The sequence below is a fragment of the Petaurus breviceps genome, unplaced genomic scaffold (genome assembly GCF_028583685.1).
Source record: "Petaurus breviceps papuanus isolate PSGF00001 unplaced genomic scaffold, PetGlider_PUasm1.0 81, whole genome shotgun sequence".
Taxonomy (NCBI): Eukaryota; Metazoa; Chordata; class Mammalia; order Diprotodontia; family Petauridae; genus Petaurus; species Petaurus breviceps.
Genome location: NW_027186546.1, coordinates 2256765 through 2268715, shown reverse-complemented (window position 1 = coordinate 2268715; position 11951 = coordinate 2256765). Strand labels below are relative to the sequence as shown.

The window sequence follows — 11951 nt, the reverse complement described above, 5'->3', positions numbered from 1 at the left end:
AGGAATAACCCTTATTCAGTGGTGGTCTGATCATAAACATCAGGAAATGTATTGAGATAAAATGTATTTTTTACCAAAGGTATTTGCTCTGGTGCTGAAGGAGATGCAGTATAGGGCACATCAGTAGTGTCAAACTCAAATAGAAATGGATCCCGAGCCACATATTCATTTAGAAAACCACAAATTCATATTTTATTAAACATTTCCCAGTTACATTTTAATCTGAATCTTGTGGAACTCCAAGGGCAGTGGGGAGTGAGTTTGATATCTCTGAAGTATACATTGAATAGGTGTTCCTTAAAAATGGTGAGAACCAGGGGCGGCCAGGTGGCGCAGTGAGTAAGAGTGCAGGACCCATCATTGGGAGACCTGGGATCAGTTCCGGCCTCAGACACTCAGTACCCACACAAAAATAACTGGCCATGTAACCTTGAGCAAGTTACTTAACCCCAATTGCTTAAAAAAAGAAAAAAGAAAATGGTGAGAACCTTCTGGCATTCTTTTTGTGGATGAGATTGAACTGGTTGTCCAAAACTCTAGAACATTGGGAGGACCACTTTGAAAAGATAATTCACCAGAATTTGACCTGACCTTCCTTACAAGAAAGGCAATGTGAGTGAAATGTAACTATTGCCCAGATTCTGACATGTTTTAATTGAAATTGCCAAGAAAATCCTGAATGATGTTAGTGGCAATGCCTGCTTCTTACACTGACAAAGGGTAATTTTATTCATTATTCTTCTGAAGAACTAAAAGATAAATAAGATATGCTCCTGATCTCAGGGAGATTACATCCATCTTGATTTCTATCTAAACGACAATACCATTTTTCCTAAATATTTTACTCTAGTATTATTCTAGGCTTCACTTATTTTGGGCGACATAAACATTAACTGTCCCCAAGACCTCCAAACACTGGCATTACTTAAAAAACCTGACAATTTAGGTAGTCATTCATACTATTTATATCATTCAAATCAAGGTTAAGTAGGACTTTTACAGAGTGGAAGACTACCAACTCGTGTTAGAACTAAGACGCAAGCCAGATGTGGTGGCACACACATGTAATCCCAGCTACTAGAGAGCCTCATGTTGGTGGATTTTTTGACTTCGGGAATTCTGAGATGCTGTACAGCAACAGCTGATCATGTGTCCACACTAAATCCAGCTTCAAGAAAGTGACCCCTTGAGAATAAGGGCCTACCAGGCTCCCTAAGAGCAGCAGCTGGCCCAGATATGAAATGAAGCAGATAAAAGCTTCCCAGCCAACCAGTCATGGGATTAGGCATTAACTTCCACCAAACTTCCATTCTGGACAAAATAGGGAGACTCTGACTTTTAAAAAATTGTAATTTTTTTTAAATAAAGAAACTAAGATTAAAAAAAATTTCATGTGCAATTTCTCCACAGATTGCAAGACAACAGCAGCAGCTTCTACAGCAGCAACATAAAATCAATCTGCTTCAACAACAGATCCAGGTCAGAGATCACCCCATATATTCCTCTTGTTTCTATGATTACTCTACTTTGTATGTCTATATTATTTAACTGGACTTTTCCTCAGAATGACAACTTATGCCCTGACTCACCAGATGTTGTCCCGATGGCTTTCAAGGGTCCCTGTGTTCTAGCCTCCATGGTTCTGCTCTATAGATGAATTGTGGCAAATCAAGAGTGCCACATTTTTTTATTTCAGTGATGTTAGAAAATTACTCAGTAAATCTGATTAAATGCATTCTTGTAATTTATGTTAAGAATATGTCTAAAAGGCAAAAGCAAAAGAATGTAGACAAAGAAACTCAAACAGAGTAGATCTGCTTTTAAACTGCAGGGTCATTTATCAGAAAGAAATAGCATTGTATGTTAAAATGACATTCAATACAATTTCCAATTGGAAAAATTTGACCATCACTGGGGAATGGTGAGCACAGGATTGATGACCATCAAGAACTTCAAAGAGTCCTCAGAGTAGCTCATCTAATAAATCAATCAAAAATCCCCTCCATGTCATTTCTGATCCATGACCATTCAGCCTTTGCTTGAAGACCTTAATGAGGGGTAACAGAGTACTTCCGTCTCAAGTAGCCCATTATACTTTTGGGTAGCTCATATTATCCCTGCATCAAGCCTATACTTCTTCTCTTTTTAACTTGCTACTTCTGCCCTCTGGGTCCCCAGAAGAACATATATAACCTCTCATAAATGTAACTCACCTTCAGGAAACAACTGTCACACACCCTTCTCCTGTCTAATCAACATTCTCATTTTCTTCAACTATTCTTCATTTGATATGACCTGGAGGTCCTTTACCACTCTAGTCACCCCTATTTGGATGCTCTTAAGTTTATCAACCAATAAATGAATCAACAAGAATTTTTAAGTATCTACCTTGTGGAGGGTACTATAAATCCAAATATAGAACAGTCATTGCCCTTGCAGAATTTACAATACGGCTAGGGGAGACAACATATACATATAAAGATACATACAAAATGAGCCATCTCAAAACGAGGTATCACAAGATAATTCTGTGGGAAAGGTTATTGGTATATGGGATGGCTGACAAAAAAGAAAAGGCATAGAAATGGGAGATAGAGTACCATATATGAGAAGTGTTAAGAAAACTCATTTGGTAGGACAGTAGTGTTCGTGAAGGGGACTAAAGGGTAAGAAGATTAGAAGGGTAGGTTGGGGCCAGGTTGTGAAGGGTTTTAAATGACAAACAGAAAAATTTATATTGGGTCCTAAGGGTGGTAGTTATTGAGTTGTGGAATGACATGCCCAGACTTATGCTTTAAGAAAATAGTTTTTGATGGTTGCATGGATGGATGGATTGGAGTTGGGATAGGTTATAGGAAGATAAATTAATTCAGAGGAGATAACTATCACCAGGAGAGTGTAAATGAATGATAGACTGGAGTCAGAGCTATGACTGGATTTCAGTTCTGACAATTGTTCCATATATGGCCTTGGGCAAGTCCTCTATCTCTTTGGGCCTCAGTTTCTCTATATTTTTCTCAGTTTCTCAGAGCTCATTAGCATTTCAGTGATTCTTGATAAATTATTGTGCAGAAAGAAATCCATGAAATATTACTTTGGAAAGCATAAACTAAAGGTGTTTTTTTTTTAATTTGACTGACCACCTGCTGATTTTTATTTACAATCTCCAAGGTCCCTTCTGGATCTAAGTCTATACTCCTGTGAATGAAGAAAATGATTTATATTTTGAAATGTTACATTTGAGATTTCCATGGGACATTCATTTGAAAATGTCTAATAGGTGTTCAGGAGAGGGACTACAGCTGAAAATGTAGATCTTAAAGTCCTATGCATTAGAGATGAGAGTTAGATCTGTTCTATCATCAAGCATGTGATTCGTATTTTCTAGTCTTGTCTACAAATTTGGTAAAAGTGGCATCAATATCTTACATTGAACCAATAGCAACTACTTTTTGACTTGTCATTTATCTAATTCTGAATTAATCTAACTCTTCTGTCATATTTCCCATAGAATATGTCTTGTTTACAAGAATAGTTGTGTGACTTTGCTGATACTTTTCTAAAATAAAGGTAAAATATAGTATTCTCTAAACTACATGTACAAAGAAGTGTGTCCAAAAGATAAAATGTGTTACAACTCATATAACATATTCTTGATAAAGGTATGAAGTTTTTGATCACTACTTCCTTTTCTATATTTTCAGTAACCATCCCTTCTTAAATAATACTTTCTAGAACTTTGGCAGGAATAAAAGTCAAACTCACTGGCCTATAGTTTATGAATAATATATGTGTGTATGCTTTGGTGTAGATTTCAATAGTTAATAACAACAACAAAGAGCTACATTTATGGCCACTGGGTGGCCACACTGGATAAAATGGTAGACCTGGAGTTAGGAAGAACAGAGTTCAAATTCAGACTCAGAGTGCATCTACTAACTCTTTGACCCTGGGTAAGTCCTTTAATATCTGTCTTCCTCAGTTTCATCACCTGTTAAATTTAGGTTTATAAATAGCACCCATTTCTTAGGGTTTTCCTGAGGATGAAATAAGATACTGATACAGGACTTTGCAAACATTATAGCTATTTATATACATACATACATACATATATATATATACATATTTATGTGTATGTGTGTGCGCTTTTGTGCACAAACCAGGCACTGTGCTAAGCATTGTAAAGTTAAGTCTTCCTAATTCCAAACCCATTGCTCTGTCTACTGTGTCCTAATACTTAGATTGTGAGCTCCCTGAGGGCCTCTGTGTGTGTTCCTAGTGTTTAGCTCTGTGACTGGCACAGAGAAGGCATTTAATGAATGTTGATTAATTCATTGATTTAAAAAAGAAGGAAGGAAAAAATCCAGGAAGTAGCATCTGGGGATGATTTGTTCTGTTCTTAAAAGAAACAGTGACCTGCTAGGGAAACCACATTCCAATTTTAATTAGCAGATTTACAGGTCATTACTAAGGTAAATATCTAGATAAATACAGCACAAAGGTCTTCAAACAAGAATGTTACTAGGATTTACAGGGACCAGAGATAGAAGCCCTTTTTCAATACCTGCAAACTACATTGAAAAGAATAAATATTTTTCACCAATACCATGCAAACTGTATTGAAAATAATAAATATTTTTCGCAGAAGAGAAAGTCAGGTTTCATTTAAGGAATGTGTATATCAGTTGACTGCTTTCTTTCTTTTTATTATTTCCATGGACATAATTTTGTGTTTATTTACCTTTTATTGAGTGATGCTAACTAATCCATATTGATATGTTAATGGTTTTATTTAAAAAAAACATATTTTTGGTTAGATCTTGTATACTAACCCTGAGACCCAATTATTCTGATGTGGTGAAGAATCCTGTAAAAGGATTTGGTGCTACTCTCACTCAAGCCAATGCCATAGAATAGGTAGCTGCTAGTAGAATCCAGAGAAAGTATATGAGGAAAAAATAACCAGACTAAAAAGTAAATCCAACTAATTTTAGGGAGAGTGCTATTGAAACATTATTTTATTGTTTAGTGATATTTATGAAATTTCAACTACTAATTGCTTGCCATCTTGGGGAAAGGCAATGGGAGAGGGTGGGGAGAAAAACATTGAAACTCAAAATCTTATAAAAAATGAATGTGGAAAACAGTCTTTACATATAATTGGAAAAGATAAAATACTATTTACAAAAAAAGAAAGTCCAAGAAACTACTATAAGTAACAATAACTTGGGAATATGGAATGTTCAGCTGTGTTTGTGCAAAATTTTTCCCACCTCCTAATAAGTTTGAAAATAATTGAGGAAGACAAGTGGATAATTTATATATTGATAGAATATTTTAAATAATTCACTTTAGTAAAAAGCTGTCTAGGAAATTCTGGAAATATTGATGATAATTGGTCACATGTGTTGGAACACATAATAAAATGTAGAGAACTCAGATTTCTATATAATATCTTTCACTTGTAAAAAAGAAAAAAAAGGATTTTCCTCTTTCCCTTGGGTTAAGAAGATAAATTACATCTTAAATGGTGGACAGCAAATTGAATTTACATCAAATATTGTTCTAATCATGACTACTAATTTACAAATAACTAAAACTTTATTTTAAAAAATAATTAGAGCAACTATATAATGGTCATTGGATTATGACTGAATTAAATTGGAACAATGGTTAGCTAACATTGTTTTCATTAATTTTTACTTTGAAATATAAAGTTTCTTTTTTTTCCTTTCTAAGTTCTAACATTAACCACTATGAATGCATATTAATGGATGAATCTTTACATTGCACTACTCCCTGGAAACATGAGTATTATATAATTCTCTTTATGATTCCTAACCATAATAATAATAATATGTGTGTCTAGATAGATAGATAGATAGATAGATAGATAGATAGATAGATAGATAGATAGATAGATAGATACATATTATAAAGTCCAAAGTCATAAAAAATCAGTGCTGGTTTTCTTTGAAAATGTGATTTTTCTCTTGATAGGTGATACAAAGGAATTTCACAAATTAAACCTGAGGAAAGCTTTCTGGCTTAATGGATGTGTTATATAAAAGGAAGGGTGAAGGTTATAAACATTTTTCTTGTTCTCTATATGATTCTTTATATATGGATTTGTTTTAGAAGGTCAGCTCCCATCTGAAAAGAAGAATTTATCAGTGGCATAAATATATGAATATGTATGCATTAGTTTATACAGGTATCCCATACAAACCCTCTTTATCTTAGATATTTTAAATATGAACATGTTAAATAAGAATCAATCTTTGGTGACTTAAAATTTCAAATGATAAGTAAATCTTACATTTTCCTTTCGACATGCATAGTCAAGGAGAATTAGGAATAATATTATCTCTCATTCTGCAAAAGAAAAACAGGCTGAGGATACACTAGCAATCCTGTCTTGGTTTTAATTCTATATAAAAGTAGAAATCTTTAAGCTTTAAAGCAGTCTTCTTTATGACACTGGGACGAATGTAGCAAGAGAAAATTTAACAGGAATTACGATAAAATCTTTCACTTGACTTAGAAAAAAACTTCACAAGTATATAATGGTAGAGGCATGATTATACAATAGTTTGTAAGAAACAGATCTGGGTTTTTTAGTGGAAGGCAACTATAATATAAAATCAGAGAGAGAAGAAAAGAGGGTTCAGGACAAAGCTTTAAGTTACATAGTATATACATACAACTGGGGGCATGATACGTATGCTGAACCTGCAAAGAAAATGGAAAAGCAGTAAGACAGGTAAGGAAAAAAAAAGAATCATGAGAGAGTATGGTCAAGAAAACCCTGAGAACAGAAATCATGCAGCAGAAGAGGCAGGTTAACAGTGTTCAATATAGTAGAGAAGTACAGAAAGATAAAAAGTAAGAAAAGATACATCAGTATTGTCCATTAAGAGATCATTGACAACCTGGAAGAAGCAGGTCTAGTTAAAAGAACAAGTCAGAACGGAAGAGGAGGAAATATAGATAGCTTCTGTTTTCACCCCCAGGAATTTGAGAAAGAGAGGAGAGACATAGAGCAGTAGCTTGAGGAGATGGATAGTAGGATCCAGTGAAGGGGTTGTTGTTGTTTGTTTTTAACAATGGTGGATGCTCAAATATGTTGGAGATAACAGAAAAGGGAACAAGAAATAGAAAGGGGTTGAAAATTGAGAGGAGAGAAATAAGGGGACAGTTTTTCTGGAGAAGATTAAAGGGTATGGGATTAAGGATGCCTGTAGAGGAATTGAGCTTTGCAAGGAAGAGTATCTCCTTATTAGCAGAGCCTAGGGAAGTGATGAGAGAGTGGGGTATAATGTCAGGGTATTTTGAGAGAAAGATAAATGGGGAAAGTTCATTCTGAATAGACCATTTTCTCAGTAAAGCAAGAGGGAAAATAATTTAATTGAGTGGGTGAGGCAAGGAGTGAAAAGAGTCAGAGAGGGATTGGATAAGCTTCTTGGGGGAGTGGGAAAAGGAATCAATTAAGGAGGAATAAAGGATTACCTTGCCACCATGAGGGCCAGGTTAAGGTTAGATAACAATAATTTGTACTATACTCAGTCAATTTAGTTGTGCTACTTCCTTTAGCAACCTATGACTGGGAGGCAAGTTGGCAGATGATGAGATTTCAAGAAATGGAGTGCAAGAGATGAGCAGTGATGGGACAGGAGGATTTCTCATCCAGTGAATGTTCTTCCTCATTGAAGTTCTTCAAGAAGAGGCTAGGTGACCACTGTCCAGTATTCTCTGGTGGGAAGATCCCTTCCAACTCTACTGTAAGGGGGGAAGTGTGAATGTGTTTGTGTGTGTGTGTGTGTGTGTGTGTGTGTTAATATAGGGAGAAAAACCTCTTCTTTCTACTTCACTTTTAATGAGATATTTACCGTGGAATGTTCATTGATACAGGAAGGAAAACATAAAAGAAGATCCAAAGATCTTTTATATACCAAGAATCTTGGGTTCAGATTTTTAGTTTCATTGAATTTTAAGGTGAAAGTGTTCTTAGAGATTGCTTAATCCACCCTTCTCATTTCAGAGCCTAATCGTTCTGTACCTCAGAGAGGTTGGGCTTTTTTGTCTGTTGGGTTGGATGTTTTTGTTCCAAGGCCATTCAACCAATTAGCAGTAGAATGGGAACACATATCCCCTGACTTCTAATCCAGTGCTCTAGCATTTTCAGCAGAATGGTATAAAGTTGTTCTTTTCAGTTTTTACACCAACTTCTCTTGACTTTTTTTTTTTAATCTGGCCAGGTATTAGTTCTACCAGGACAAAAAAATGCTGCTTCACTTGTGTGCAACTGCATGATTTAGGTTGTAGTCACGATCAAAATCTATTTATTACAAGGGATTCACTTTATTTGAGTCAGAGTTCTCTGAGCTCATTAGAGTATCAGAAATTCTTGATAAATTATTACGGAGAAAGAAATCCATTGAATGTTATTTTGAAAAGTATAACTGAAAGGTAAAGTTTTTTTTAACATTGACTGATCTGCTGATTGATAAATTTTTTTCATCAAACATGGTATGATTGAAACATATTTTACCTCCATCAACCCAAACAAGGCACACACACACACACACATATGCACATGCACACACACACACACATACAAAAGAGATTCCAAAGTAACCTTGTCTGTTTGAGGAGTTAGAAATAAAAAATATAAATACCTTACAATCAAGTTAGCACTGCAACATGTAGAAGAAAGATGAATTAACTATTTGAATGCCAACTGATGTGTCTGCCACATGGAATAAAATATACCACCAGGGTTCACAGTATATATTTGTTCCTTTGAAGTAAAGAAAGAATAATATTAGGTGTGTAAAAGTAATATTAGTGTAGTACTAAAGAGAAGCAACTTTAAGTCACCTTTTCCCCTCCTCTTTTACTACCTCCCTTCAGTGGGAACAGAACTTTAATTGGAGAAAAGAAACCACAGTTTGAAAAGAATCCTAGCATTGCATTAACATAGATTTAGAGCTGGAAGGGACCTTCGAGGCCATTCAGTCCAAGCCATACATTTTATAGATAAAGAACTTTGGCCCAGAGAAGACAAGGAGAACAAATAGGAGAGTCAAGATTTGAACTCATGTCTTCTGTCTCAAACCTTGTATCTCCATTTGCCTATTAGACATGTTGACCTGAATATCCTAAAGCATAACATACAAAACTAAACTTATCTTCTCCCTAAGACTTCCCCACTTCCAGACTTCCTATTACTTTTGAGGGTACGACCATGTTCCCAGTCCCCTAGGTTCAAAACATAAGCATCCTCCTTGAGTCCTCAGTAGCTCTTACTCCTATATCAAAACAATCATTACCAAGACCTGTCAATTTCACCTTTGCAACATCTCTCAAATCCTCCACCTCCTCTCCTTTGATACTGCCACCATCCTCATGCAGGCTAATGTCCTCACAGCTAGACTATTACAATAACTTCCTGGTTGGTCTGTCTTCCACAAGTCTCTTCCCATTCCACTCTGTCCTCAATTCAGCCACCAAAGTGATTTTCCTTAAGTGAAGATCTAATCATGTCACCACCCCCCCCCCACACACACACACTTAATAAACTCTAGTAACTCCCTATTACCTCTAGAATTAAATATAAATGTTTGACATTCAAAAGTCTTTACATCCTAGCTCCCTATAATGCCAGTGTGATACCCATAGCAGCTGCTACAAATATGCATGTATAATTGCAGCATAAATTCACAAAATATACTAAATTTTCTTCCTCAAAGGCAAAAGAAAAATATTCATTTGGAACATCACTATTAGGAGGACCAGGAGGTAAGATTTAGCAAGGTACTCATCACTAACCCAGAGAGCACCAACATCTTAAGCATTCTTTCTGTTAGGCCTCCCCACAAACAAATTCCCCTAGGCAAGTCCTCCCTCTGCTCTCTGTTATGCCTCTCCTGCTCTGTTTCTTCTGCTTTCTGCTCTGCTGGTCAAATTCCTCTCACACTGGGCTCCAGGAGATTCAGGCTGTATCACAGCTGTGAGCTGGACCAGAGCTGAAAGCAGGTCACATAGGTCTGTTAATGGGTGGGGAAGATCTGCCTGTTCTATTAACACTACACCCCCCTCCCCTCCAAGCATACCTTTCCTGCATTCTTATGTCTCATACCCACCATACTCTTCATTATAGTGACACTGGCCTCTTTGCTACTCTTCAAACAATATTCTTATCTCTCAGATCCAGTCATTTCCACTGTCTGCTTCCCATGCCTAGAATGTTCTCCCTACCTTTACCTCTCCCTCCTGGTTTCCCTGCCTTTTTTCAAGTCCAAAATAAAATATGATCATCTACAAGAAGCCTTTCCCAATTCTTCTTCATTCCAGGGCCTTCCTTCAGTTGATTACCTCTGATTTTTCCCATAGCATGTTTGTACACAGTTCTTTGTGTGTCATCTTTCCTATTAGATTGTGAGTTTTTGAAAGCCAGAGTCTATCTTGTATAGTATTTGACATGTAGTAGGTGTTTAATAAATAGTTATCAACTGACTAAAATTCAATGCTTTTAAATAGACAGAAACTTTTCCTTCAACGCCTCCTAAGGTATCAAATGGTTCTACTCAAAGCTAAGGATTAAAAAGCTTAGTCAATATTGCTAAAAGTAAAACCAGTAATCATATATAGCTCTTTAAAGAATGGTGGATTTGGGGGTGGGTAGGTGGCGCAGTGAGTAAAGCAACGGCTACGGAGTCTGGAGGACCAAAGTTCAGTTCCTGCCTCAGACACTTAACACCCCCACAAAACAAACAAACAAACAAACAAACAAAACTAGCCATGTAACCTTGGGCAAGTTTTTTAACCCAAATTGCCTTCCAAAAGGCAAAAAAAAAAAAAAAGAATGGTGGATTTATTGGTGAAACAGCAAAACAATCCTTATCCAAAATAACTCCTTCCCTTTAAAGACCATTTTAGTAAAATTTCCATTTGTTTTTTTTTTTTCTTTTTAAAGCAATTGGGGTTAAGTAACGCGCTCAAGGTTACACAACCAGTTATTTCTGGGTCTGGTGCTAAGTATCTGAGCTCGGATTCAATCCCCAACACTGGGGCTGGTGCTCTTACTTGCTGTGATACCAGGCTGCCCCTAAAATTTCCATTTGTATTAGATATTTTTAAAGATACCAGTACTTATTTTAAGAGTACATGATGGAACCACTCAACACACAAATCAGTGAAAATTTACATGAAAAATTATGTTTTTAGATAGATCACTAGAGGGAAAGTGTATTTTTAAAAGATAAATATAAAATTTGGCCTAAAGACTGAAAATCAATTCTGAAAGAAATATGAAAATCATAGCTACATGAGTATATATCAGTTAAGTAGGAGGCATGGCCTTAATAAATAGATAGAATAGGAGGCAGTCTATATGATGTAGTTTAAGAAATTTCAAGAAGACTCCTTAAATATATCTAATATACCTAAAAATATTTCTTCTCTTAGTGATTAATTCCTTTTTTATTAATTCCTTATAAAGTCATCTTTGTTTAAAGTAAAAATATTCCTAGAAGAGATAGCTAATATGTTGAAAGTGTCATAATCTAAAAATCAACAATTATTTAAGTGATTATTTTGTGCCAGGCACTGTGCTAGGTATTAGGGATACATGTACAAAAAATGAAACGATCTCTATACCAACCAAATAGTCTAACATTCTGAAATCATGAATAGAGTTATTAGACTATCCTATTTTGGCAAATGAGAGAAGATATAACTTAACAGTAGGCATAATATGAAAGCAATGGGTACCTTAGGGCATAGTATATATTATAAGAATGGGAAAAATCCAGAGAAGTATAAGTTGAGATACCAGAGGAAAACTTTTTTTTTGGCCTAGGGCTTCTCTTTCATGTGTGCTTACAGGTGCATACTATTTTTTAGTGAGAAGTGACTTTCAACATTATCAAGTCACTCCCTTCATTTTA

At 35.6% G+C, this 11951-nt stretch overlaps 1 protein-coding gene across 1 annotated transcript in view; it reads left to right on the top strand.

The window, feature by feature from the left end:
• The window catches only part of LOC138176105 (transcription factor SOX-5), a 503378-nt gene that overhangs the window by 269145 nt on the left and 222282 nt on the right, over positions 1–11951 (top strand). The window contains exon 7 of the mRNA XM_069106851.1: positions 1411–1479. Coding sequence (XP_068962952.1) covers positions 1411–1479 — 69 coding nt within the window. The remainder of the gene's footprint in view (positions 1–1410; positions 1480–11951) is intronic.